The sequence below is a fragment of the Macaca fascicularis genome, chromosome 13, assembly GCF_037993035.2.
Source record: "Macaca fascicularis isolate 582-1 chromosome 13, T2T-MFA8v1.1".
NCBI lineage: Eukaryota > Metazoa > Chordata > Mammalia > Primates > Cercopithecidae > Macaca > Macaca fascicularis.
The window spans coordinates 98,512,661-98,539,864 of record NC_088387.1 but is presented as its reverse complement, the minus strand read 5'-3'; the positions used below and the strand labels follow the sequence as shown (position 1 = coordinate 98,539,864).

The window sequence follows — 27,204 nt, the reverse complement described above, 5'->3', positions numbered from 1 at the left end:
AAAACAAGGGATTTTTAGGGCAGCAAAACTATTCTGAATGATACTGCAATAATGGTACATGGTATCTAACATTTGTCAAAGCCCACAGAATGTAAAACACAGAGTGAGCCCTAATGCAAACTATGGGCCTTAGTTAATAATGATGTATGAATATTTGCTTATCAATTGTAACAAATGCATCACACTAATGCAAGATGTTAATAATAGGGGAAATAGGGCAGGGGGTGGAGCAGGAGACGAGATATAAGGGAACTTTCAGTATGTTATGTTCAATTTTTCTGTAAATCTAAAACTGCTTTTAAAAAGGTCTATTAAGTTTTTTTGAAACTATGCAAAGGAGTATCTATATAATAGTTCCATTTTGTTTTTTGTTTTTTTTTTTTTTTTTTGAGACGGAGTCTCGCTCTGTCGCCCAGGCTGGAGTGCAGTGGCACGATCTCGGCTCACTGCAAGCTCCGCCTCCCGGGTTCACGCCATTCTCCTGCCTCAGCCTCCCGAGTAGCTGGGACTACAGGTGCCCACAACCGCGCCCAGCTAATTTTTTGTATTTTTAGTAGAGACGGGGTTTCACCGTGGTCTCGATCTCCTGACCTTGTGATCCGCCCGCCTCGGCCTCCCAAAGTGCTGGGATTACAGGCGTGAGCCACCGCGCCCGGCAGTTCCATTTTGTATAAACAAAGCGGGGAAATAAAATATGCATGTACAACACTTGTTTATTTTCACAAAAGAAACATCAGGTAGATAAACTAATGAGACTGGTACATGGTAGAGGGGTTGGGACACTGACACTTCTCTGGATCTAACTTGTTGGCATAGTTATGACTTTTGTGACTATGTTAATATTTTACATACTACAAAAAAAATCAACAAAGATAGGAGGAACATTAAAACCTAACATGAACTAAAACAAAAATTAACTAACTAAATTTTGTTTCAAAGAATAACATAATCAGAGTAAATGGTGCTGGAGAGGGAGACTAAGCCAAGTAACTTTTGAAAACAATATTTACACTATATGTCCTCGGACTAAAGACAAAAAACACTAACTAGAGTTCAAATTTTGAACTCGTTAGTAGGGGGCGTTCTTTGTTTCTTTGTTTGTTTTGGTGATATGGGTTAATTCTTATTTAGTACTTCATATGTATTTGGGGAATTAAAAAATTCCAAAATATATATGAAGGATAATAAGAGACATAATTATCCTTGTTGAAGAAGGAAATTGTATTAGTTCATTCTTGCACTGCTATAAAGAAATACCTGAGACTGGGTAATTTATAAAGAAAAGAGGTTTTAATTGGCTTATGGTTATGCAAACATGGCTCGGGAGGCCTCAGGAAACTTACAATCATGGCGGAAGGTGAAGAGGAAGCAGGCATGTCTTACATGGCAGGAGTAGGAGGAAGAAAAAGCAAGGGGAGGTGCTATACACTTTTACACAACCAAATATTGTGAGAACTCACTATCACAAGAACAGTGAGGGGGATGTCTGTCCCCATGACCCAATCACCTCTCACCAGGTCCTTCCTCCAACATTGGGGATTAAAATTCAACATGAGATTTGGGTGAGGACACAAATCCAAACCATATCAGAAATTAAATATGCTAAATGAATTTTGTGGGACGCTACTGTTTTGGACTGAGCTCCTGTCCAAAGATCAGACTAAACCAGAATGGAGTCACTCATATTAAGTGCAAGGTGATCACAGTGAACTTTGAAATGAGCCAATTAAAACAAAATGAAACAGGAGACTCACAGCAACTAATCAGAAGGGGACTCAGCTTGTCTGAACTAGCATAAGGAAGTCCCCCTCTGTTTTTACCGTGTAAGAAAGTAACCTGAAGTAACTGATGCTAATAATCCCCTTTTGTTCCATTTCTGCTTTCTGCAGCCCTTTTCTGCTTGTAAAGCCAGCCTCCTCTGTGCAACTCATCAGAATATCCATTCTGTTTTATGGAATAAGATGTTGCCCCATTCTAGAATTGCCAATAAAAGCGAATTAAGTATTTGCACTAAATTTGTTGTAATTTTGACTTTTGACACATATATGGAAAGATGAAAGTCTAGTGGGGAAAAAAGCAAAATGATGGGGAAAGCTGTATCATCCAAATATTCATTGTTTAAAAAAGAATGAGGTAGCTATATTAGTAACAAAGTAGAATCTGAACAAGGACAATTACCAGGGATAAAGAATATTACATTATAATAAAATGTTCAATTCACCAAGAACTCATAACAATCCAAAATGTGATACAACTAACAACAGAGCTTCAAGATATATGAAGCAAAAACTGATAGAACTGAAAACAGAAACAGACAAATCCACAATTATACTTGGAGATTTCGATACTTCTCTCTCAGTAACTGGTATAAGTAGACAGAAAATCAGCAAGGATATGGAAGACCTGAACAACACGAGCAATCAATGCGATATAACTGCTACTAAAAGAACACTCCACTCAATGACAACAGAATACACTGTTTTTTTTCAAGTGCATGTAAAACATTCACCAAGACAGATTGCATTCTGGGTAACAAAACAAACCAGAATAAATTTAAATTAATTAAAATAATACATAGTATATTCTTTGACTATCACATAATTAAATGAGAAATTGGTAACACAATATCTGAGAAATCCTAAATATTTAAAAATTAAACAATACACATCTAAATTTTTCAGAGGTCAAAGAAGAAATCTCAAGGGAAAGTAGAAAATAATCTGAACTGAATGAAAATGAAAATACAACATGTCAGGCCAGGTGCGGTGGCTCACGGCCTGTAATCCCAGCACTTTGGGAGGCAGAGGCAGCTGGATCACAAGGTCAGGAGATCGAGACCATCCTAGCCAACACGGTGAAACCCCGTCTCTACTAAAAATACAAAAAATTAGCCGGGTGTGGTAGTGGGCACCTTTAGTCCCAGCTACTTGGGAGGCTGAGGCAGGAAAATGGCGTGAACCCAAGAGGCAGAGCTTGCAGTGAGCCGAAATTGTGCCACTGCACTCCAGCCTGGGCAACAGAGTGAGACTCCGTCTCAAAAAAAAAAAAAAAAAAAAACCATGTCAAAATGTATGGAATACAGGTAAAGCAGTGTTTAGAAATTTTCAACATTAAATGTTTACATTAGAAAAGACGAAAGGTCTCAAACCAATAATCTAATCTTTCAGCTTAAGAATCTAAGCATAAAGCAAGCAGAAGTGTAGAAATCAGAAAACGAAAGAAACAATACCAAAAAAATTCATGAAATCAAAAACTAGTTTTTAAAAAAAAAAAAAAAAAAGATAAATAAAAAGAGACCAATCAAGGAAAAAAAAAAAAAAAGAGAGAGAGAGAAGAGATACAAATTGCCAATATCAGGAACAAAAGAGGGGATATCACTACAGATGAAACAGAGATTACAAACTTACAAAGATTACTAGAGTTGTGTCAAAAGGACTCGGGGCAATTTGAAAAGACTCTGAGAGGCCAAAAATGGTACCATTTTAGCAGTAATAAGCATCATAATAGCGATGCATTGTAATACATCAAATATATTTAAATCTATGAATTCATAATGATACCGAAGAAACTAACTCATCACCTTTGGATTGGTAAGGAAATAATTCATTAAATTCATTGAAAACTAGTTAATGAAGGCAAAGAAGCTTTCATTAATCCTACCTTTCCTATATGACTTGCACTATTAGATAAGCAGGTAATAAAGAAACATTTCTTTGTAGCATTTTCCACTAACAAATGAATAAGGAATAAGATTACTTTAGAACTCACCATTCTGCAGGTTCTAATGAATTTGGGCATCAAGTATCAATCACTGATGACATCACAATAAGGAGGATAGCCAGACTTTATGTGCCTCCTAATGAGAACACACAACCACTTATGAAGTAGTCTTACAAAAACCAATAATAAAACCAGAGTTAAGTCTCTAGATGAGTGCTATCCAATAGAAATACAATGCCAGCTACACATATATTTAAATCTTCTAGTAGCTGCATTATTAATAGTAAAAATAACAAGGTGGAAATTATTTTTAATAAATGTAACCCAATATATCCAAAATATTATTTCAATGCAATCAATAAAGAAACTATTAAGGGCAGGGTGCAGTTGTTCATGCATATAATCCTTCTGGGCTCAAGCACTTTGGGATTGAGGCCAGAAGTTCAAGACCAGTTTGGGCAATACAGTAAAACCCCACCTCTGTGAAAAATTTAAAAATTAGCTGGGCATTGGTGGCATGTGCCTTTAGTCCTAGCCACTTGGGAGGCTGAGGCAGGAAAATCATTTGAGCCCAGGAGTTTCAGGTTACAGTGAGCTACGATTGTACAACTACACTCCAGTATGGGTGACAAAGCAAGACTGTCTCCTAGGATGGGGAAAAAAAACTATTAATGAGATATTTCATATTATTTTTTGTAATGAATCTTCAAAATTAGTGTGCATTTTGACACAGCACATCTCAATTTGTACTAGCCACATTTCGAGTGCTCAGTAGCTACCATATGAAACAGCACAGCTCTAGATCCAAGTACCAGTTTATGAGAAATACCAAAGATAAATGAATATAGCCTCACCATAGGGATTCAATCAGTAAAATCCAGACTGTGGGAAATTCAGTAAGTCAAAACCTGGTTTCCTCAACAAATTAATAGCAAAGAAAAAGGGGCGATTGAGGAGGAATTTGTAGATTAAGAGATTTAAACGATAAAGGAGAAAAAAATTGAAATGTGTTTAGAAATGCACACAGGTGATAAAACTATTAAGAAAAGCAAAAAAGTCATTACCATAACTGTTAGGATAGTGGTTACATTTGGAGGAAAAAAGATGTCAATTGGAGTAGAGCACAGGCAGCACTTTTGGATTGTCTAACAATGTTATTTTCTGTACCTGAGTAGTGGTTACATCTTATAAATTCATGATTAACCTATACATTTGTTTCAAGCAGTTTTCCAGGTATGTGTTACATTTTATAATAAAAAGGTGTTAATTCATAAATATTTGATGGAAAAAATTGATGTCATTACATATAAATTTCCTAAACTTCACAATATCCCACTGTACCCCCACACTTACCATCTCTATCTATACCCCCAGTTTCTGATCTTCTGGAATAAAATACTCTTACTCTTTCTTATTCAAGACCAACACTCCTTCTGGACTCTTTTGGAATCTTGACTCATTAATATCACTCCTCTTTCCCATCTTCAATCTCCATCTTTCTATCAAGGCAATACAGGACAGCGGTAAATAACTAGGCTCTTTCGTCAGAATCCCAGGGTTCAAATCCTGGTTACGCTGTTTAACTAGCTGTCTCATCTTCAGCAAGTAAAAATCGCTCTGTGACTAGCTCTCCTCATTAGCAGAAGGGTGATAACAGTATCTAATTCACAGGGCCGATATCAAAATTAAAAGAGTTAACAGATGCAAAGCCCTTTAAAGAAGGCCTGGACATTTTCACTAAGTATTAGTTGCTATCATTATTCTCACCAACCCTAGCATCTCCATTCTCTCAGTGTATGAACATGCTCAGTTTTTTCACTTTTATCAAAATCTTTTCCTCAACCCTGTGTCCCTGTCTAGTTATGTGCTCACTCCTTCCCTTTTTCCTCAAAGCAACAAAGATCACCCAACTGCCACACCTCCTGGCAGCATTTTAGTACCTCTAATATCTTACTGACCTGCACTGGAGCATTTGACACTGTTGTCCATTTTGAACATAAAATCATCTCCTCGAGTTCTGTGACCCCACTCTTTCGGCTGTCCCACTTTTGAGAAGGTATGATTAGTCTCAATTGTTAGACATCCTCTACCTGCTGCTTAAACTTTGCTGTTTCTCTACTTGCCATTTTCATTTCATTTCAAAAGCTGCCTAAGTGATCTGATTTGCACTCATGGTTTGAACAATCATTTATAAGTAGCTAACCTTAAAAGTCTCCAGTTCTGAACCTCTCAAGCTTTAGATATATTTATCTAAATGTGTGCTGAACCTGGATGCCAAAATGCCTAATACTGTATTCACTACAGACTGGGTCCTCCCTCTCATTCATTCTCAGTTAACATCTAATCACCCAGGCAGAAACCTAAGAGCAATTCCAGGCCCTTTCTTTATCCTCATCCCCAATATCCAATTGCTGAGTCCTACTGATTCTACCTCTAAATTTCCTAGAAATGATCTTTTTCTCACCATCCCTACTATACCTTCCCCAGTCCCGGCCTACAGCATCTCTCACCTGGAATACAGGAACAATATATAAAGTCTTTACTGACCTCTAATGCTACTTTCTTCCTTACTTTGCTTTATTCTAAAGTAAACTAGAAACACCCATAGTTGCCTAAACTTGTTTGCCTGTTTCTACGCCTTTCTACTGTTTCCCCTGCCTGGAGTGTTCTTCCCTGATTTTTACTGCATTCTTTCATTTTTTGAGATGCTGTTAAGATAACTTATCCACAGGGGGGAAAAAAAGCCTTCCATGAATTACTAGGTTGGGTTAAGTTCCTGTATTAGTCTGTTTACGCATTGCTATAAGAGAACTACCAGATACTGGGTAACTCACTTATTTTTGAGACAGAGTCTTACTCGTCACCCAGGCTGGACTGCAGTGGCATGATCTCAGCTCACTGCAACCTCCACCTCCCAGGTTCAAGTGATTCTCCTGCCTCAGTCTCCTGAGTAGCTGGGACTACAGGCTCATGTCACCACGCCCGGCTAATTCTTTTTTGTATTTTTTAATAGAGACGGGGTTTCACCATGTTGGCCAGGCTGGTCTCGAACTCCTGACCTCAAGTGATCTGCCCACCTTGGCCTCCCAAAGTGCTGGGATTACATGCATGAGCCACTGCACCCAGTCAATACTGGGTAATTTATAAAGAAAAGAGGTTTGATTGACTCACAGTTCCACAGGCTATACAGGAAGCATGGCTGGGGAGGCCTCAGGAAACTTACAATCATGGCAAAGATGCAGGAGAAGCAGGCACGTCTTACATGGCCAGAGAAGGAGGAAGAGAGAAAGTGGGAGGTGCTACACACTTTTAAAACCATCAGATCTTGTGGGAATCCCTTCACTATCATGAGAACAGCAGGGGGAAGTCGGCCTCCATGTTCCAATCGCCTCCCGCCAGGTCCCTCCTCCAACACTGGAGATTACAATTCAACATGAGATTTGGGTGGGGACACAGACCCAAACCATATCAGTTCTTTTCCTCTATGCTCCCACAGCACCTCACCCAAACCATTATCATTGTATTTAACCAAATTTATTCATAATTTTTCTTAATATGTCTTTTACTGAACAGTTATTTCCAAGGGCAGACACTGTGTTTTACTTAGCTTTGTAACTTCAGTGTCTATCATACTTGGCAAATGGTAGGTAGTTACTATATCTTGTTGAAAGGAAGTCATTACTTTCCATTTCATATATTACTGCCAAATTAATATTTCTAAAATTATATTTTCATCATGTCATGGTGCTGTTCAAAAACACTGTCACACGATAAAGTACAAATATCTTTGCACTTGTCCTCCATAATAAGACCCCAAACTACCTATACAGCATTATCTTCCACCATAATCCCTTGTATTTACTCTTGATTCTAAACTGGTCTACTCAGTTTTCCAAACTGAGTTTTTTACCTCTAACTCTTCAAACCATTACAACTCATAAAAATGTTGGCCCTTTAAATTCAATACTTAGCAACTTACTAGCAATTAATCTATGATGCTGTGTGATATTAAAAGCATTGTTGTGATGCACACCTAAATGGAATGGTCACTAGTAACTTCCATATCATCAGCAGATGAGTGGTAGGAAAAAGGCCTAGATAACTTTTTGTTCAACTTATAAAATACATCACAAACGCAAGAAAAACATTAAACTTTTATTTTCCATTTTACCCACCTCTTTTTCCTCCAATCTCGCCTTCCTTTACCTTCCATGGCTTGAAGCTCATCAGAGAAGAGATGAAAAGGACTAGCTGACACAGAATTTCTTTCCCTAAAGCAAAGAGATGAAGTTTGCTTCATCTGTTAATCAAAATACTACCTTGAAAAGATTCTAGACAACCAGAATTCCAGTAAGGAGGAGAAATTTCAGTAGGAAAATCAGGATGTCTTATGACCCAAGTGGTCCTACACAGACCAATCATTTGTTTCTGGAACAAGAGGAGCTGTCAGGAAAACAAATGGCATTAAGTCAAGGAAAGGTGAAAGAAAGCCCGACTCCATCACCTCCAAGCACTCTGAAGGTAACTCTTGCTCCTATAGAGGAGGATGGGACCATCTGTGTAAAATCTTGCAAAGAACTCTTTAATTCCCTGTGATATATAATCTAATATACTGGCCTAATGGAAGGAAAATAAGGGTAGGAGGGCAAAGGTGGGAGAGAACAAAAGGATTACATCTAAGTATTCAAAAATCTCAAAATCATTTGTAAAAATAATACAACACTAAGCATTCCCACTGAGAGGCTTCTATTGTGATAATCAAGCAAACTACCAAGTTTCAGGGTCAGTTCTTAAAACAGAGAATACTATTAAAGTAGCCAATATTTATGCAACTTTGCATAAATTATTTCTCATCTATACAACTCTGTCAGCTGATCGCTATAGCTGAACAGTTCCATAAAGGAACCCCCTCAATGTTACTATCTTCAGCATTCTTCTCTTGGGCTGGTTTTATTTCCCAGGGAAGACTCTGCTACTCTCCTGTCTGGAGAATTTTGCCTTCTGAAAGCAGCTTTTCAGTCCCCAACTCTTAAATAGGAGCAGAAAGCAAAGAATTACCAAATATTTGAGGAAAACTTGTAATACTAAACAGGAACCAAAACAAACAAGAAAAGCAACTTGGAGGAAAAAGGGACTATGCAAGGAAAAGAAAACCAAAGAAAAAATCATCATGAATACCCTCAGAGAGATTAGCTGATCTTGCACCCATGAAACAAAAACAAAATGCTACTTAAAAAATCAAGAGAACTCCAAATGGCTCTTAAAACCTAATACCGAAGTAAAAATTAGGAAGGAATAATAGAACAGTGTAGAAGGGCCAAGATCTGAATAACAGTAGTTCTAGAAATGAAAAATTAACTCAAGAAAATTTCTCAGAATAAAAGGCATGATTTTCCAGAGTAGAGAGGCCCAAGAAAAGTGTAACATTTAGACACACACCCAGACAGGTCTGTGAAATTCCAGAGCATCAGAGGAAAACTGAAAATTACAAAAGCCTTAGAAGGAAACAAATCAGGAAAATGAAACACTAAGCAGAAAAGCACCAACTTCTCAGCAGCAATATAGGATATAAATGAGAAAAGTCCAGATACAGGATTCAGTATAAGAGAAAGGTGAAGGATGTTAGTCCCCCCTCCAAAAACAAAAAAAAAAATGGCTATGCAAGACCTTGGTGTACACCAATGCAAAATTGGAAAGGGTTAGAATGTTCCAGGAGACATCTTCTCAAGAAAAAGAAATGCTAGAATACCTTACACGTTTGGTGATACTAAGAAGAGGGTTGGGGCCAGGCGCAGTGGCTCATGCCTGTAATCTCAGCACTCTGGGAGGCTGAGAGAGGTGGATCATTTGAGGTCAGGAGTTCGAGACCAGCCTGATCAACATGGTGAAAACCCACCTCTACGAAATGAAAATAAATAAATAATAGCTGAGTGTGGTGGCACATGCCTGTAATGCCAGCTACTTGGGAGGCTGAGGCAGGAGAATCGCTCGAACCCGGGAGGTGGAGGTTACAGTGAGCCGATACTGCGCCACTGCACTCCAGCCTGGGCAATAGAGTGAAAATTCGTCTCAAAAAAAAAAAGAGAGAGAGAGAGAGAGAGAGAGAGAGTTGGATTGCTGGGGATGAACTGAGGAACAAACTAGTTTTTAAAATTATTTTTTTGAGACAGAGTCTCACTCTGTCACTCAGGCTGGAGTGCAGGTGCTGCGATCTTGGGTCACTGGAGCCTCAAACTCCCGAGTTCAAGTGGTCCTCCCACCTTAGCCTCCTGAGTGGCTGAAACTACAGGTGCATGCCACCAAGCCCAGCTAATTTTTTAATTTTTCTGTAGAGACAAGGTCTCATTATGTTACCCAGGCTGGTCTTGAACTCCTGGGCTCAAGGATCCTTCTGCCTCTGCCTCCCAAAGTGCTGGGAATAAAGGCGTTCTTGGCTCAAACTCATGATTATACATAAAAAAACAGGTAAATAAATACAATGAAGACTATTATTAACAAAAAGGTGTACAAGAAAGGAAACATCATCATAGTATACTAAATAGTTCCACTGTCAATAATTTTTACATAGTCATAATCATGCAAATACTGAATAATGATCTGACCAAAATTATAACCAACTGGGAGGATGAGAGGACAAGAAGTGTGAAATGTGTGGTGAAGGCAGACATGACTATATTTTAAATGGTAGGAAATCAAAAGAAAATGACTAAAACTGGAAAATAAAAAGTAGCCATCTAAGAATAGTATTTAGAGACATCAAATAATCAGTTACAGGTGTTGAAAACAATTGGCTCCTGGGAGAATATGTCTTTTTTTTTTTTTTTTTTTTTTTTTGGAGAAGGAATGTTCTAGAATCAGGGAACTGCTGGTTTTTATAACAAGCCTTCTAGAACTACTTCATTCTTTATATACATGTGTTTCTGACTTTAAAATATATAATTTTTAAAGATGTTAATTAATCCCATGTATAGACATTTTTAAACCCACAAAACAATGTTTATAGACACATACAAATATTTAGAATGATGACTGAAATTTCTTGAACACTTACTATGTGCCTGGTACTGCTCTAAGTGCTTTACATATATTCACTCATATATGTAATCATTGCAGTAACCACCATGGAGTTGGTGCTATCACTGTGTCCCATCTTATGGATAAGTACACTGATCTGCAGAGGGGTGAAATAATTTGTCACATGTTGCACAGCCAAGAAAGAACATAACCAGGATTCAAACTCAGACAGTCTGGCTCCAGCTGCATACTATTACCTTCTCAAATAAAAGAATTTAAAACACAGACAGGATATTCATCAAAATCATCACAGTGGCTGCCACTAGTAAAGAAAGAAAATGAATGGGATTGGGAATGGGTAGAAAGTAGACTTAAATCTTCTCTGAAAGTTTTTCTTTTCAAAAAAGAACTAAAACGAGTATGACAAATTGTTAACATTTAACACTGGGTGGTAGGAACATGTATGTTACATTATTCTCTGTGGTATTCTACTATTTAAAAACGCTCATTCATAGAAAAACTTGAGGCCAGGCGCGGTGGCTTACGCTTGTAATCCCAGCACTCTGGAAGGCCAAGGCGGACAGATCACCTGAGGCCAGGAGTTCAAGACCAACCTGGCCAACATGGTGAAACCCAGTCCCTACAAAAAGTATGAAAATTAGCCAGGGGTGGCGGCACGTGCCTCTAATCCTAGCTACCCAGGAGGCTGAGGCAGGAGAATCGCTGGAACCTGGGAGGCAGAGGTTGCAGTGAGTCGAGATCATGCCACTGCACTTCAGTCTGGGCAACAGAGCCAGACTCCATCTCAAGAAAAAAAAAAAAAAACAAAGAAAACTTGAATAAGGGCAAAGGAATTTATCATTCACCTTAATGATTGAGGGGTTAAGAATTCAAGCTCTAAAGCCACACCACAAGATAAGACCCCCCAACCTGATGTTAGCTGTGTAACCTTGGGCAAGTTGCCTAAGCATTCTCTATTTCAGTTTCCCCTTCTGTTAAACGGGACCAACAACAGTACCTACCTCCCACAGTTGCTGTGATAATTAAATGGTTAATGCTTGTAATAATACCTGGCACTCAGTTGTCTGCTGCTACTAATACTACTGCTGTATTTATTGTCATCCAAGCATTTACCACTGTTAGGTAACATGTTGCTTGTTCACTCTTTGATGACTAGATTGTAAGCTCCAAAAAGCAAGGACCTTGCTGTCCTGTCCTCAGCTGTAACTCCCTTGCCAAGAATGGTGCTTTGGCAAATGGCAGTTGCTCAAATAAATTTGTGAAACAGATGTTGACCTGTGATGACAGAGAACTGCCTGTACTTTCCCCTGCAGCTGTCATGCTATTTCACTTCTCAGCCTAGGCTTCTGTTGTTCCTTCTGCCTGGAAGTCCTTTCCCATCCTGATGCCTCAGCTCAGGCAAGGAACCAGAAAGGCTTCCTTGAGGTTAGGCTACATCCTCCCGCTTTGTATACCTACAGTGCCTAACACAAAATTCAATCTTAACACATGCCGTATTAGACTGAAATTATGTTTGTGTATCTGTCTACCCCCACAAGAAGCAGTCAAGCATAGTGATTAAAAGCATCAACTCTGGAGCCAAACTGCTTACTTTTGAATCCTGGATGTGTGACCTTGAGCAAATTAATCTATAACTCAGTTTCCTGGTCTATAAAATGGGGATAATAATAGCACCTATCTCATAAGGTTCTTGTAAGGATTAAAAGAATTTGCATTTGTGTCTGTACAGCACTCAGAATAGTTTCCAGCACCTAGTAAACATGATATAAGTATGTTAAATTACATTATAAAAATCTCCTTGAAGACAGACACAATGTCTTGCTCATCTTTATGCTCCCTCAATGCCTAGCACTCTGTAGGCACTGAATAAATGCTTAAATGTTTACTGAACTGACAGCTATTACACTAGTCCAGACAAAAGGATTAGTGCCCAAACTAAGATAACAGCAATGGATAAAGGGTGATAGGTATGAGACATGCTGAGGGGGAAAATAAATCAACAAAATGTACTGCATGATTGAATGAGATGGGTCATAAAGAAGATAAAAGTTCAGGTTGACAGCTAGGTTTCTCACCAAGATAGGGAATATAAGGGAAGCAAGAAGGAAAAAGCAGAGTTCCTGGCAAGTTTTTAATAACGAAGTGCTTCATTCACTGCTTAATGAAATTTAAAAGTGTTTTAAGAGTGTTTAACAGCACCACACTTTTAAAAAATAATGTGAACTCTGATCAACCACGACAGAAACCTGGCACACAACATCAGAAAGAATTTAAGCTCCATGAAGACAAGGACTTTTTCTGTTTAGTTTGCTGCTTTATTTCTAGCACCTGCAACAGTGCCTGGTACATGGTAGGCACTCACTATGTATTTTATAAATGAATGAAAAAATGATTAAGGTAACTTTGAGCCTTCTATGTCATGAAAATCAAAAGGAATTAAATAAGTATCTACTGAATCCTGCACTGCTTCAAATTCCTATAGGGAATACAGAAGAAATATAATACTTTTCTATCTCCCCTTCCCTCATGAATAAACTACTAAGTTTTATATATTATATTTACATAGTAACTTACTATGTAATGCAGTACAAAACATAGCTAATTTCTGAAGATCAGCATATGCCATATATATACATATATGTGTGTAATATATATATCACACACATATATATATGTATATTATATATATAATACTATACAGCCCTGAAATATGGGCAGGGTTTAGATTCTATAATAATACATCTGATGTAATATGAAAGGTCACACACATAAAAAAACAAGAACAAATTTTGGTGAAGCGGGGATAGAGTCTAGAAAAGCCAGAGAGAGATGAAGAGCAAATATAATACCAACTTTCTCTGAAGTCTTTCCTTATTTTCCCCATTCCTAAACATAATTAATTGGTTCCCTTCTCAGAACTCTGAACATTGTGTCCCTTCTGTTAAAGCACTTATTCCGTGGAATCATTACTATTGGTATATACACCAACTCCCTGGCAGACTCTAAGCTACCTGAGGACAGGAATACATTATTTGTGTATCCCACATGCCTGGCATAATGCTAGGCACATAACAAACATATGAATGTGGGGGTAAAAGAGGGAATGTATATGTTTTTAAATAGTCACTAGATAACTTTGTAGGTGTCAGGGTACAGGGATAACATGAAATAGATTTAAAGATTTGCCTCCGATTTTACTGTAGTTTTGAGTCTTATGGAAACTAAAACTGGATAAATAAAACTTAACTTCATCTCCAAAGTCCAAAAAACTTGATTGAGCCTCAAATTATAAGCTCTTTATCTAAACATTCAGTGTTAAAAATATGTTTTGCAGGTTTATTATTACCAATCTTTTGATACAGATAAAAGTTGAAATTACAGAATCTGAGAAATCAAGCAAAACAAGGTCTTAAAAATCCATCTTTTTTACTGTGATTCAAAAGACAAAAGTAAGGATTTATATTGAGGAAGATCAGTGTACTACAGGAACATGAAAAGGTATCTCAAGGCACACAGGAAAAATAGGTATTCTGAAGCCAAGAACATTCTATTCACTTGAAGTAAGCCCTTCAAAACTCTGGTATGAAATCTGTCCATATTATGTGCTATACTGTACAAAGTATGCTGATAACAAGCCGATAAAAAGGAAAACATTTTAAACTAAATGAACCATATAACCTGATTATATGTTATCGTATAGTCTTCCAGTTAGAAAAACAAATCTCAGAAGTAATCCATTTGCTTCTACACAATGTATTTTAGACAATCTTCAACTAAAAGTAAAACCATACTTTCTCAACATAAAAAGCTTTCAGCTAAAAAATCGTGAGGGGTACTTAAAATCTAAAAGGAACATATAACACGACTTTGTGGGTGCTTAATAAACAGCAATATGCCTCTCTGTAAAACAGTCTAAATCGGCTAGAAAAGTAGCACTGCATTTGTAGCCAACAGTGATCATAATTAAGCTAAAGAAAGACATGTTTTTCTTGTCATCTTTATTCAAGTATTTCACAGCAGTTATATTACAAATTACAGTAAATGTTCAAATTCCAGAATTCAAAAATTAAATAATTTACTTCAACTAACGTAAAATGAAGTCAAATGCAAAACATCAATTTAACACAATTCTAAATTAAAACTACAAACCCAAAATAGACCATAGTTGATGAAGTCTACTTAAACTACAAAGTAGACATACATGACTGAAACCAAATGGGACTCCCAAAGTCTAAGTAACCAGATGTACAGAATACAAAAGATGCAGGTACAAGCCCAAATTCAAGCTTACAATGTGATTACAAATAATAATTATAATAACAATGGCATTCAGCTACGGGACCTGACACTGAAGATACCTACTGAATAGCACCATAGCTGAACCAACTTAATCAAAAATGGGAAGAAATTACCCACTCCCTAAAAATAAAATCCAGTAAACCTACAAATACATTGGCTTATGAGAAAAATCAAGTCATGAAACAACATTAAAAAAAAAAAAAATCACAGGTGAGATTCAAGCTCGAAAACACAATTAACTCCACAGCCATCAGTTTCAACCCTAGTGCGGTTCCATCATCTTCAAAAAGCTCCCAGGGTCCCCACAGCTGAGCATGAACTATTGCTGAGCTATGCTGTGATACATATTTTACTCATCTGAGAGCAAGGTTTTACATAGGAGCTTATCATTTATAATGCTCACAATAGGAAATAAGAACAGAGGTCAATTTGTACATATTTTTGCCAATGCTATACAGCAAAAATGAAGAACTTACAGAAAGGTAAACAAAATTGAGTCCACTTAGATAATTTCACAAGCTGCTTTAAACTATAGAACCACCAGATATCTGTAAAATAAGCAAAACTGGTAAGTGTGTTTTTTTAATTGAGGGAAAGAGGGCCAGAGGAGTTGGTACAATTTCAGCTCATTGTTCTCCCCTTGGCATTAGACTGACTTTTTCTTTAAGAACTAAACTGTTCAAAGTGGCAGTTCCTATACTGAGGTTGCCTCCGATTTCTGCAACTACATTACAGTTAAAAAAACAAACAAAAGCAACTTGATCTTTTGGAAGCATTTTAATGCTGAAAATAAATACATTTCCCTTGTCAAACTCACTGATGGCTAAAATCTTAATTAATTGTACAAATTTAGTAACCTAATAAGAAACGTGTGCGTTTTTTTTCCTTTCACAAGTGCTGCTGTTACTTGAAAAGAATGCTTCTGAATTAGAATAACTGGAATAAATATTTAAAAAAAAATAGTGCAGCAAGAACCTGAGACTTGCAAAAAACCCTTTTACCAGAAACTTGCTACAAAAAATCTGCTACATCTTATTTCATCAAATCTTTAAATTCTGTAACAATTTCCATCAAAATACAAAATGCTAATGTATTAGACAATAAAATAGTCTGAATCGGTATGATGGTAATAAATACTAAAGAAAGCATGAAAATCCTCCCAATAATCAAATTAGAGGTTTCAAATAACCTCCCCTTTAAAATTGTTCATCGTTAATCGCACTTGCCCACCTTAAAAATACAGTGTGTCTACATGGGTAGCATCTTGACTTACATGACTAACTGGATATTACGGAAACTTCACAGACTAGGTACAAAGAAAACACGTGGCATTTAAAAAAAAATTAAGCTAGAATTAGAAGGCATTAGATGTAAATGTAAATGCAAAGAAGCACTTTGGATTACTGCAGTAGGCTACGGCCAAAGTATGCTTTCTGCACACTACAAACAGCCAGAGACAAGGAGACAAGTACCTTAGCTTCAGGATGTAAACGGTGGCAAAGTGATTACAGGACTCTGTAAACACTGTTGGTAACTAAAATACAAAAAGCTGAGGTAGCTCAGAATCTCTGCAGTAGTCCAAGACCATTTGCCCTAATTAAAACCCAAACTACATGTGTTGCATATATTGGAAAGACACACCTGCAGCTAACGGCTACAATGAATGAAGCTATCAAGCCAACTTGTCGGCAAAATTTTCTATCTTTTTGTTTAAAAATCATCTGATAAAAAAAGTCACTGCACCCTTTGCCTCTTTGCAACTGCCTAGACTGTGTCTCCAAATCTGTAGAAAGTTTTTTGTAAAACTAGTAACCCATAATTAATTTCGGATACGTACAATTCACAGAAATCACTCAACAAGATTCAAAATGGTTTCCAATCAAAATGAAGAGTTGTGAAGGTAAGCTTAGGAGATGGGATTTAAACATTAATACTGTTATTCAAGGACCATACCAGAGCTCACTTGCAATTAAGCATACAGAAAATGAATTTTATGGAGCTTCTGACGAATTCCTCTCTTTTCTGTCCATTTGGCAAGTCCTGGCTTTAAAACAAAAATAACAATTTACTACATATGAAAACCATTTTTCTCTGGGAACTCAAACATGAGTAACTATTAAATTGCCACTGACAGAAGAAAGAATGGCCACTATCTATTTATTTTCTACTCATCATTGTCAGCAATACCAAAATGTGTGGAGTTTTGTTTTTTGTTTTTTTGTGTGTGGACTGTGTATTATTCATTGTTGTTATTACATGTTTCTTAAACCAAAACAGATCTTACAAGAAAACTTACCATTTTAGTATATTATGTGGCTTACTGGGTGTCTTGATTGAGCTTTGAGAATAAGACAGGCATTTCATACCTAAACACTGGTTGTCTCTTAATGACATACAGTATCAAAACTTATTTTCAAGGTGGTGACCAAAGAAAGATTTCTAATTTATTTGCTTCAAACAGCCCATCCTTTTAGCCTTATCTTCCTCAAATGAATAAAAAGGCACGTTAAAGGCAGTTCTAAAGAGCCTGACCTAATTTCATCCAGTTTCTTCAGCTTCCCACCAGAATAGACCATAGCCAACTCTAAAACAGGTTTCATTCCATTACCCAGATGGGGGAAAAATATGATTAAAGGGATAAAATGGAGGGGAAAAAAAAAAGTTGCCCACTGTTTAAACAATTCAACACAGTTAGAACTGCCCCATCCAGTTTCCTCCTGTTTGCTGGTCTGCTCCCTAAGAGAGGAGTCTCCAAAAGAGAGTGCACAAAAAGAGGAGCAGAAGCGAGAGCAGTTTCTGTAGCACCAAAATCTCCAAGCTGTGGGGTTGTATTTTTTATTTGTGGAAAATACAACATGTTTCTGAAGTTCTGTTTGGTTCTTGTAGGCTGGTTGGTTTCAGGTACCTGAGACAATAGCACCAAATTCAACAGAGAAAAAGAATGAGTGAGAGAGCACTTTACACCAAGGCTCTGCACGTAATTGGTGCAATTTGAAATTGAATGGCTCAGAAGACTGCTCTGTCAGGAGCAGATTGGAGAGGATAAACCACTCATCTTGAAAAGTTCATAGGAATGTCTCAAACATATGAACTGTTCTTTCCATCTCCTATAAAAGGAAAAAAAATGCATGTTATCTATTAAGGGAAAGACAAAAGTGTTCCTCATTATGGAAGAATTCACTTTAAATTTTTAGGGAATGAATTTGAGATACAGGTTAAACTTTGAATATTTCTCTGATTACAATACCATAGCTAATTAAGACTATCTCCCCTAGACACTTCCAAGTACCTCCTATTTTATATTTAGGCCAATAAGGATGATGATGATGGTCACACTCAACAAATAACTAACTTATTATGCCAGTAGTATCAGTATGAGGTAGGATATGAATAATATGAATATAAGGATGATGATAGCAACACTCGATGAGTAACTTATTACACCAGATACTTACTAAGAAATTTCTATATATAAAATACATAAATATAAGTAAATATTTGTATTTATATGTATGCATATATATATATATATAATTTATATATATATAGTTTTAACTCCCATAACATTGAAGGTTGAACATAGGTATTACTATGAGGCCCATTTTACAGACAAAGAAACAGAGGCACAGAGGGGATAAATAATTTGACAGCTAACAGGTGGCAGTCAGGATTTGAATACAGGCAGCCTCACTCCAGAGACTGAGCCCTTCCTTCCTCATTATATTTCACTAACTCCCAAAGCAAAATGAACGCATTCAGTATTAGGGAAACTTATGGCAAAAATTCACTCCAACCAGAGCTGAAAAGACAGGGTTAAAAAAAAAGCCAGAATGAGTGGCTTCCATCACCACCACCATGAAAGCCACTCACTGCTGATTCTGTTATCAATCCCTTCCCTCCCTAAACTAGGCCTCTAGATTATTAGGGTTCCACACTGAGATGTTTCACTGGTGACGAGTATTTAATGCATTCAAGCTAATAAAACTGCAACCATATGAACAAAGAAGTTCTAGAATTTTAAAAAATTGTGAAGAACTCTACCCCGCACATTTTACTCAGGTGGGCAAATGTCAAATACATCTAAGACACTTGCACTTTTTCCTTCCCTTTAAACATCTCCAAAGAAATTCTATTCTACATCTCTGAAGAACTAATAGGCTGTATTAACAGATCATCATCTGATCAACACGTTCTTCCATGTGGTCAACAAAAATCACTCCTGCTAAATGTTTTATCATATACTGCCAAATAAGAAAAGAAAATTACACATGAGAAATAACTATATCCTTTACATATACATCTTTAATATACTAAAAGTATTCTTTGAGAGCAGAGACTTTGTCTTACTCATTTTTTGCATTCGAAACACCCAGCACAGCATCTGGCACTGCAGGTACTCGATAAACATTTAATAGATAGACCCCCCAGATAAACAAACAAACAGGAAAATCAACAAAGAGAGCTGAATTAAGTCATTTAGCCATTTTGTGAGTAGATGAGTGATTACATTTGCTCTGATGACCTGAAAAGGCAGAAGTATGGTTTAATGATGGAACTTATATAAACAAAGATATAAGCTCATACTTATATGGGAAGAAGTTCCCTTGGTTCAGAGTTGTCTAGAAAGGGAATGCCTCATCTCTAAAAGTATCTAAGCAAAAGGACAGTCACTTCTTCATATGGCTAATTTACAGGACTAGATTTAACTAAAATAAGATGACTTTTGAGTTATCTTCCAACCATTAATGGCAAATAGGTCTCACTGCCCATGCCAATGCCTTTACATTGGCAGTGGCTACCTAGAAAGCAGTGATAAGGAGTGTGTGGCCATGACCACATCCAACAAGCCCAAGTGATAGGCTCAGTTGGCATGTCAGTTATAAGCAAGTAGGGAAAGAACTGTGATATACTACTTCTCCATATTTACCAACCCAGAACCATGGATGTCTGTGTTTTGACAAAAAAAAAAAAAAAGGAACCCCAGATTACTTCTTTCCAGAGACAAAATGGTACAGAAAGGCTTTATTCTTCAAACTGTAACTCTTAAAGATTCTTGTCTTAAATCTTCAAAACATTTTTCAGTTACTTGGTGAAAGACATAGATGTAGGCAAAATAACTTTTTTTTCTCTTTTCTTTGGAACAAGTAAAAGCAAATATTTGTTTATTCTACTGATAAACTGAACACTTACCTCTACAAGTTGTGATTTGTCATAATCTTTACGATGACGGTAGATGCACTGACTAAGAAGAGAATATAGTCTCTCAAGCTGATCAACTGCCAGATTGTTGCTTTTATCCACCAACAAATCAAGCAATTTCTAAGAAAAAATAGAAGAGAATAAAATGTAATTTGATTTCACTGGTCAAACTGAAATTGTATATTCAAATGGCCGGTCAATAAACACCATAAAGCTAGGATGTAACAGTGAACATGAAATTAAAAGATTCGAGGGCTTAAAATTATTCCCTTAGAATATCTTGGACTATTCCCGTATCTTTCAACTCCTTAAAATACACGTAACTCTTTTTTACTAGAAGCTCTGAGGCATTTATATTTCAGGGTTAAAGCAGGAAAACTAGTTTTATTCAATTGCCTACAAATACATTCAAATCTCCGTCCATTCATTTAAAACTGACTGGGAATAGCTAAGCTTACCTTCAATCTCTCACGATCAACTATAAGAGGAGGCACAGGCTCAGATGGCTCTTCTGGAACCAGTTCCAGACTTGTCGTTTTTGCCTGCTCTAAAATTAATTTACGGTATTTCTTTACTTTAGAAGCACCTACAATTGAGACAAAAAATATACTGCAGCAAGTAAAAGTTAAGAAAAATCAGTCTTGAGCAGCTATAAATTCTTTTACCTACCACAAATCCCTTTTGGAATGAGGAAGGGTGTATTCTTAAGTGATGTTTTTTAAAGCAACCCAATGTGGTAGATTTTTTTTTTATTGGTAAGACTAAGTAAACCAAATTAAAGAAAACTAAGCTACAACTTAAAAAGTCAAGTCATACTAGAATACCACTTAATAAGCATATCCATGAAAAGGAAGATAAAAGCAATCTTCACCTCTAAGCACTGACTTACAAACAGCCTTCACTCTACAGCTATCATTTTACAATTGGGAGCTTTCAGAACCAGAAGAAGGGAAGCAACCTAGAAAAGTAGATACTAACAAAAGTGGGGCCCACCTGTCTACATATTTGCCTCCCAACCTAAAACATTGCCTGAAATTTCTTATATGTTACACAGCCTAAAATTCTATTAGAAATTGATCCAAAGTTTACCATTTTTTTCTTAAAAATATAAACCCATTAAAAGTGTAAAAGGGCTTGTGTTCTTTCCTACCTTAGAGTAAATCAGTATAATCTAATTACTTTCCTTCTAACATTTTGCTGAGACCAGCCACACTAAACAAACAGAAATTTTAAGGTGGCTAAGCATAATTTCATGGACCAAGGCACTCTGAGGGGTAGATCATGGAGCCCTGTGCTCCCCTAAGTAGGACTACTCTTAAGAGGAGGGTGAGGGAGGGGAAGGAACACAAAGACAAACTTGGACTGTTTCAGAATTTCATACAGGATGCGGCCCATGTCAGGGACACTAAGGAGAACATATTTATTAAGTGTCCCAATGCAGGGACCTGCCTCCATCCTACATTAGTCCTCTTATTTCTTACACCCAAGTCTTTAAACTCCTCCTCCTTCTCAATGCCTGCTTTATAAAACAAACAGCAAAAGAACCAAAGTATTACCTTCAAAAACATGTATCATGATATATCAGAGAAATTTTATATTTCAGGCTGCCTTTAATGTGAAAGACTTTATAGTTCAATTACCATATGCTAGGAGTTTTGTTAAAATCATATTGATCCTCATTACTACATCCATGGACTTCTAGAGGCCTGAAAACTCAGATTAAGATACTGTCCTGATAATTCCAAATGAAAGTTTCAGGTCAAACTTTTACACAATTATCTTTACAGTTTTTAGATCACCAACTGAACACAATGTTAATTTAAGCCTTTTTCAGCACGCTTATGGAAATCTCATAGAAATCAGCATTAAAAAAGACTCCTCTATCCTCACCCATTTGGTCTCATACCAGATTCCTTCTCTACTTTTCCCATGCTGTTAGATTCATTACTTAACCCTGGCTTTAACATATTTTTAAAGTTCTGTCTATCTTTATAGACAGAATGAATACCACTCTGAAAACTAGTTTAGTATTAAATATTGAAGAATAAGATAAATGTTTAACAGGTGGCATTTAAGAACAGTAAATTTCTCTTTATCCATTAAAGGAATTCTTAGACTTTGAATATTTTCCTGCTTCCTAACTCTGCGAAAGGACTTAAAATACTGGCAGAAAAAAAAAAAAAACCTTTCCCACATAGCCCAAATCCCAGGCTGTAGCTGTGCACTTCACTCCACACAATTTAGAGAAAATAATACAATTTCAAGATAGCCTCCTATAATAGTACCTATCCAGGAAGGAAATGTATATTGAGCAGGTTAGATAGCAACTCACCCCAGACCCTGCTATGGGCTAAAGAATAATGATAAACAAAGACAGGCTAGAAAACCTTAACTCCCTCTTTCTGCTGCTTCTTAAATGAATCATGTAGCCATAAGAAGTCAGAAGCTGGGAGAGCACTCTGATTCCCTGAGAACAAGGTAAACTTGACAATGGTGCTCTGCTTCTTTATTCCACTACTGGACTTATAAAGCAATGAAGGCTTTTAGACTGAACAGCCCTTGGATTCAACTAACAATGACTGCCTGGAATGAATATACCTTAGTATGTGCCAGTTACCACGAGAGGCAATTAAAATACACGATTTATTTAATCCCTGCAACACCACCATTCTAAAGTTGAATAAATAGGCTTGGAGAGTGTAAATAATGAGCTCAAAGTCACATGATTATAATGAACAAAAGTGGTAATTTAATCTAGGTCTATATTACTCCTCCGAATATATCATACTGCTATTATGACCAAGTCTTCTCTGCCCACACCCAGCCCATGCCAATAATTCTTCTTGGAATTCCATCTTCTTAACACCTGTGGATTTACGTAGCTTTCAGTCATAAATCCCTGAGGCTAGGGGTGATAATCAGGCAGGAGGCAGAAGAGTAAGTGGCCAGTAAAGCAATGCATTCGAAACGATACACCCTCTGAAACTTACAGTGAAATTTGGTGCATGCCTCTGTGTGTGTGTGTGTGTGTGTGTGCACGCACGTGCTTTTCTAGAGAACAGGATGAAAACTTTAACAGATTCTCAGAGGGGTATAATTATTCATCAACTATTACTACTGGGAACTAGATAAAATACGCAATGAATTAACTCTGGAGTTTAAACCTTCAGAAGATTTTTCAAATATTAGCTCTACCTTCTTTATCCAGTTCTGCATCTTTAACCTCCACATCAGGGCCAGGTTCTAACTTCTCATTATTGCTACATTCCAGTGCCTCTAGTTTCTCAGGATCATCTCCATGATTTTCAATCGAAGTTTCTGGTTTTTCTTTTGACTGGTCCTCCAGAAGAATCTTTTGTTCAGAACTACATTTATCTCCACTATCACAGAAAGAAACTACTTCAAGCTTGCCATTCTGACATTCCAGAACTGGTATTCCTTCAAAACTGTCAGTGGAAGCCTCACCATTTAGACAATTTCCTTTAAGGAAAGTCTCTTTCCTGGAGGTCTGCTCCGGGTTTAAGGAACTGCTGCTGTTGACGAGTAGAGATTCATTTGAACTTTCCTCCTCAGTAGAGGCAAAGTTCTCTTTTGTGCCTGCTCCATTGTTAAGCCTCTGCCCCTGGTCCATGTCCATGATGTCACAGGATGATTCGTCATTGGTCATAGATAAGTCTCCAGTCTCTTCTCCATTTTCCTCATGGCAGTCAGTGCTTACCTCAAACTCTCCATTCTCTAATAATTTCCTGTCCTCCGCATGGTTCTCATAGTCTGCAAATTTGGTGTCTTCTTCATCTTTTTTTAAATTATTAACTTTCCTTTTCTTAATAATTCCTTTACCCCACTGTGATCGCCGCCTTGATTTTCTCCGAACCCGAACTGTTTTACAAGGAAGGAAAAAAGATATGTAGAACTTGGAATGCAATACCAATTTTACATACGTTTATTAAACAGGACCCAAAAGAAAGTAAACCCATGCTGATGAACTTACAAACAAAAACTACTTAGCTCTTAACATTCATGCTGACTAATCCTTGCAACCTACAAATGGAATGGATATGAAGTCAGGGATGAACTCTACAGAATAAAACATTTTTGAATGTATTTCCTGTTATGAGTTTATTCAGCACTAATCTATTCTACTATCCTAGATCCTACTTTACAATTGTTCCTAATTTTCAACATGCAGAAGCCATACATGTAATATACACATTTAAAGAATGACCACATTACCAGGCTGCCAGAAAGTATGGGGATTTCCCATACTTTCAGATCAAAGCCCTGGATTTCCACCAGGAAGGTGGATGTTTTTGCTAGCAAAAGGTAGCTCCTAAATCATGAAAGAAAATAAAGACATGATTCAATACAGCATAAGAGAACAGTTAAAGGTATCCTCACAAAGAAACCTCTCCTTTCAGAAAAAGGAATCACTCAAAGTTAAGTATGACCATGGACAGATGCCTTATGAAGGTTATTTGGACAATTTGGTGAACCAACTGTTAATCTCTTCTAACACAAACAGTTCACCCAGCGGCATCAATTTCTTGCAAAGTTATTTGAGAATATGTAGGAAAACTAAGCCCTTTGCTATCAAGGCAACAAGAACAACATAAACAAAACATTGAAAATAAATACTTGGTCACTTATGTGAAAAGGGAGGCCTACAAAAGTTGTAAGGACTATACACTTAGATGCTCGAAACTATCCTGAGCTTTATGAGTAGGCAGCTGGGGCCTCCAGGTGTTAATGGACCCTGGAATTTTTAATTTCTCACATGTATCAAATTGAGGTAGATGGTTAAGCAAGTCTAGCTCATTGTCCCTTAAATAAACAAAAAGTTAACTTTTATTTTATAATTTGGGACACTTGCATATACAGTTAAGTGTTCTTCAGAACACTTAAATATAAAAATTATTAAAGCAAACCACTTAAGCTAGAGCTGAATCACTTCTGGTATCGCACCCCAAATTCTAAATACTAGTTTGTTGAAAGTATCAGAGAATAAAAATATTCATTTTTTCTGTGGTTATGAACGTAATAATTTTAACTTTAAAAAAAGACTATATATGTTTAATACATCAAAGCTGAAAAGCTTCCTGGGCAAAGATATTTTTTAAAGAAAATATAAATATGAAATCATTAACTGTAGGCTGTTTAATCTGTAATTTAAAAATTGCTTTATAGAGACAGAAAGGAATATAGTCTTTTAATGACAACCCTTGTTTCTTATATTCACACTGCTTAATATGAATTTAGAATCTATCAACAGTATATCGCGTATTTACATACTTCTTTTATCCTTTCATCTTTAATCACTGCTGCATCTTTGTAAATTCACAAGAAATGGATAAATTTATTTATAAATATTACTCCTTTCTTACCTAAGAATGTATCTTCTAAAGGTTTCTCTTATTTAGTCATTTGGCTCAACATGTATTTTTCCTTCAAAACTGTAATCCTGTTAGCACTAACTCTTCATTCTTTTCCCCTATTTATTTCTATTTATATAATTTAAAGTTACAGGGTAATTATCATAGAGAAGAAAATTTCTGTATTAATCTACTGTTAAAATCCGGTACACAGGCTCAGATGATAGGCATTTGTAAACATCCCATTAGCTAGAAGAAAAACTAATCTAGTCCATATAAAAAATAAAAAGCATTCAGCTTGCTCTGACTCTGAAAGTTAAGAGTATTAGGTTTTTACCACCCGGTAGGCCATTCCTGACACTGTAACCTCTCTTATTCTCCAACCATGTAACTGAAAGTACAATAGGTCCCCTTTTTCTTTCCTAAGCCATGAAACTAGAGCAAAATGCAGCTGAACTCTGCTCAATCAAGAGTCACCTCAACTACCTGACATGCAGTACATAAGCAAAGGCTGGGAGCCCCACTGAAGCAAGTTACTCCAGGATGCTTTCATCCTGGCTAATATGTAAGAGAAAATGTTCTTAATCTTTGGGAAGTAGGACTAGAGGTATTTTTCTCTTCCTTACATAATTATTTCTAATGGTTGGTATAATTTTGGCAAAATAAGAGAAACAGATCACATTAGCTCCACAAGAAGAGATTTTTGTTTTAGTCACTGATGTATCTTCACAGTACCTGGCATGTGGCAAGAGTATATACGAGTATTTGTGGACCTAATGCTTAATATATCATTTCCAGCTAGGCACGGTGGCTCACGCCTGTACTCCCAGAGCTTTGGGAGGCCAAGGCAGGCGGATCACTTGAAGTCTGGAGTTTGAGACCTGCCTGACCAACATGGTGAAACCCCATCTCTACTAAAAATACGAAAAATAAGCCAGGCGTGGTGATGGGTGCCTGTAGTCCCAGTCGCTTGGGAAGCTGAGGTGGGAGAATTGCTTGAACCCAAGGAGGCGGAGGTTGCAGTGAGGTAAGACTGTGCCACTGCACTCCAGCCAGGGCAACAGAGAGAGACTCTGTCTCAAGAAAAAACAAATAATTATATATATATACATAAACACACACACACACACATCCACACACATCCACACACATCCACACCCACTTCCTTCATCAGGGTGCTCTGTGTGAAAAGTCCATTTAGAGACACGATCTTTAGAGTCAATTTTTTATAGCATCACTGAGTTTGTTTCCAAAACCAAGGCCTTAGGAAAGCAACTATGCCTTAGGGACATTCAGATTTATTATTTAAGTTAATGTAAAACAGAAAAATGATGGGTCACATATGCCATCTACTGGTAAGAGAAAACAAAACTCATATTTGTAGATTCAAACAGTTTTTAAAATATTTAAAGGCACTTAAAACTTCTTAAAGTGAATATTCAATGCATTTTCATTCATCAATATTTGTAGCAGATGCATAGAATGGAAAGAATTTCAAAGTTTAAAGAGAGTAAGTACTATGCTACACAATCCAAGTCATGATCTGAAATACAACTAGGCCAAACAGGCTTAATCAGTTTCA

General features: G+C 36.8%; 1 protein-coding gene across 22 annotated transcripts in view; it reads right to left on the bottom strand.

Moving 5' to 3' along the window:
* ATAD2B (ATPase family AAA domain containing 2B) overlaps nt 1–27,204 on the bottom strand; it is a 213,570-nt gene that overhangs the window by 24,622 nt on the left and 161,744 nt on the right. For 9 of the 22 annotated variants that reach the window (XR_012422623.1, XR_012422617.1, XR_012422614.1 and 6 more), the window contains one exon: nt 24,073–24,132. Coding sequence is in view for 12 of the 22 variants with exons in the window: in XM_005576456.4 (XP_005576513.2) it covers nt 18,120–18,161; nt 20,245–20,373; nt 20,712–20,839; nt 23,449–24,132 (983 nt within the window). In the remaining 10 variants the exon portion in view is untranslated. Of the gene's footprint in view, nt 1–7,879; nt 7,992–14,738; nt 18,162–20,244; nt 20,374–20,711; nt 20,840–23,448; nt 24,133–27,204 lie in introns of those variants that run through there. The other 13 variants (XR_012422622.1, XM_005576456.4, XM_005576457.4 and 10 more) reach the window with 5 other exon arrangements.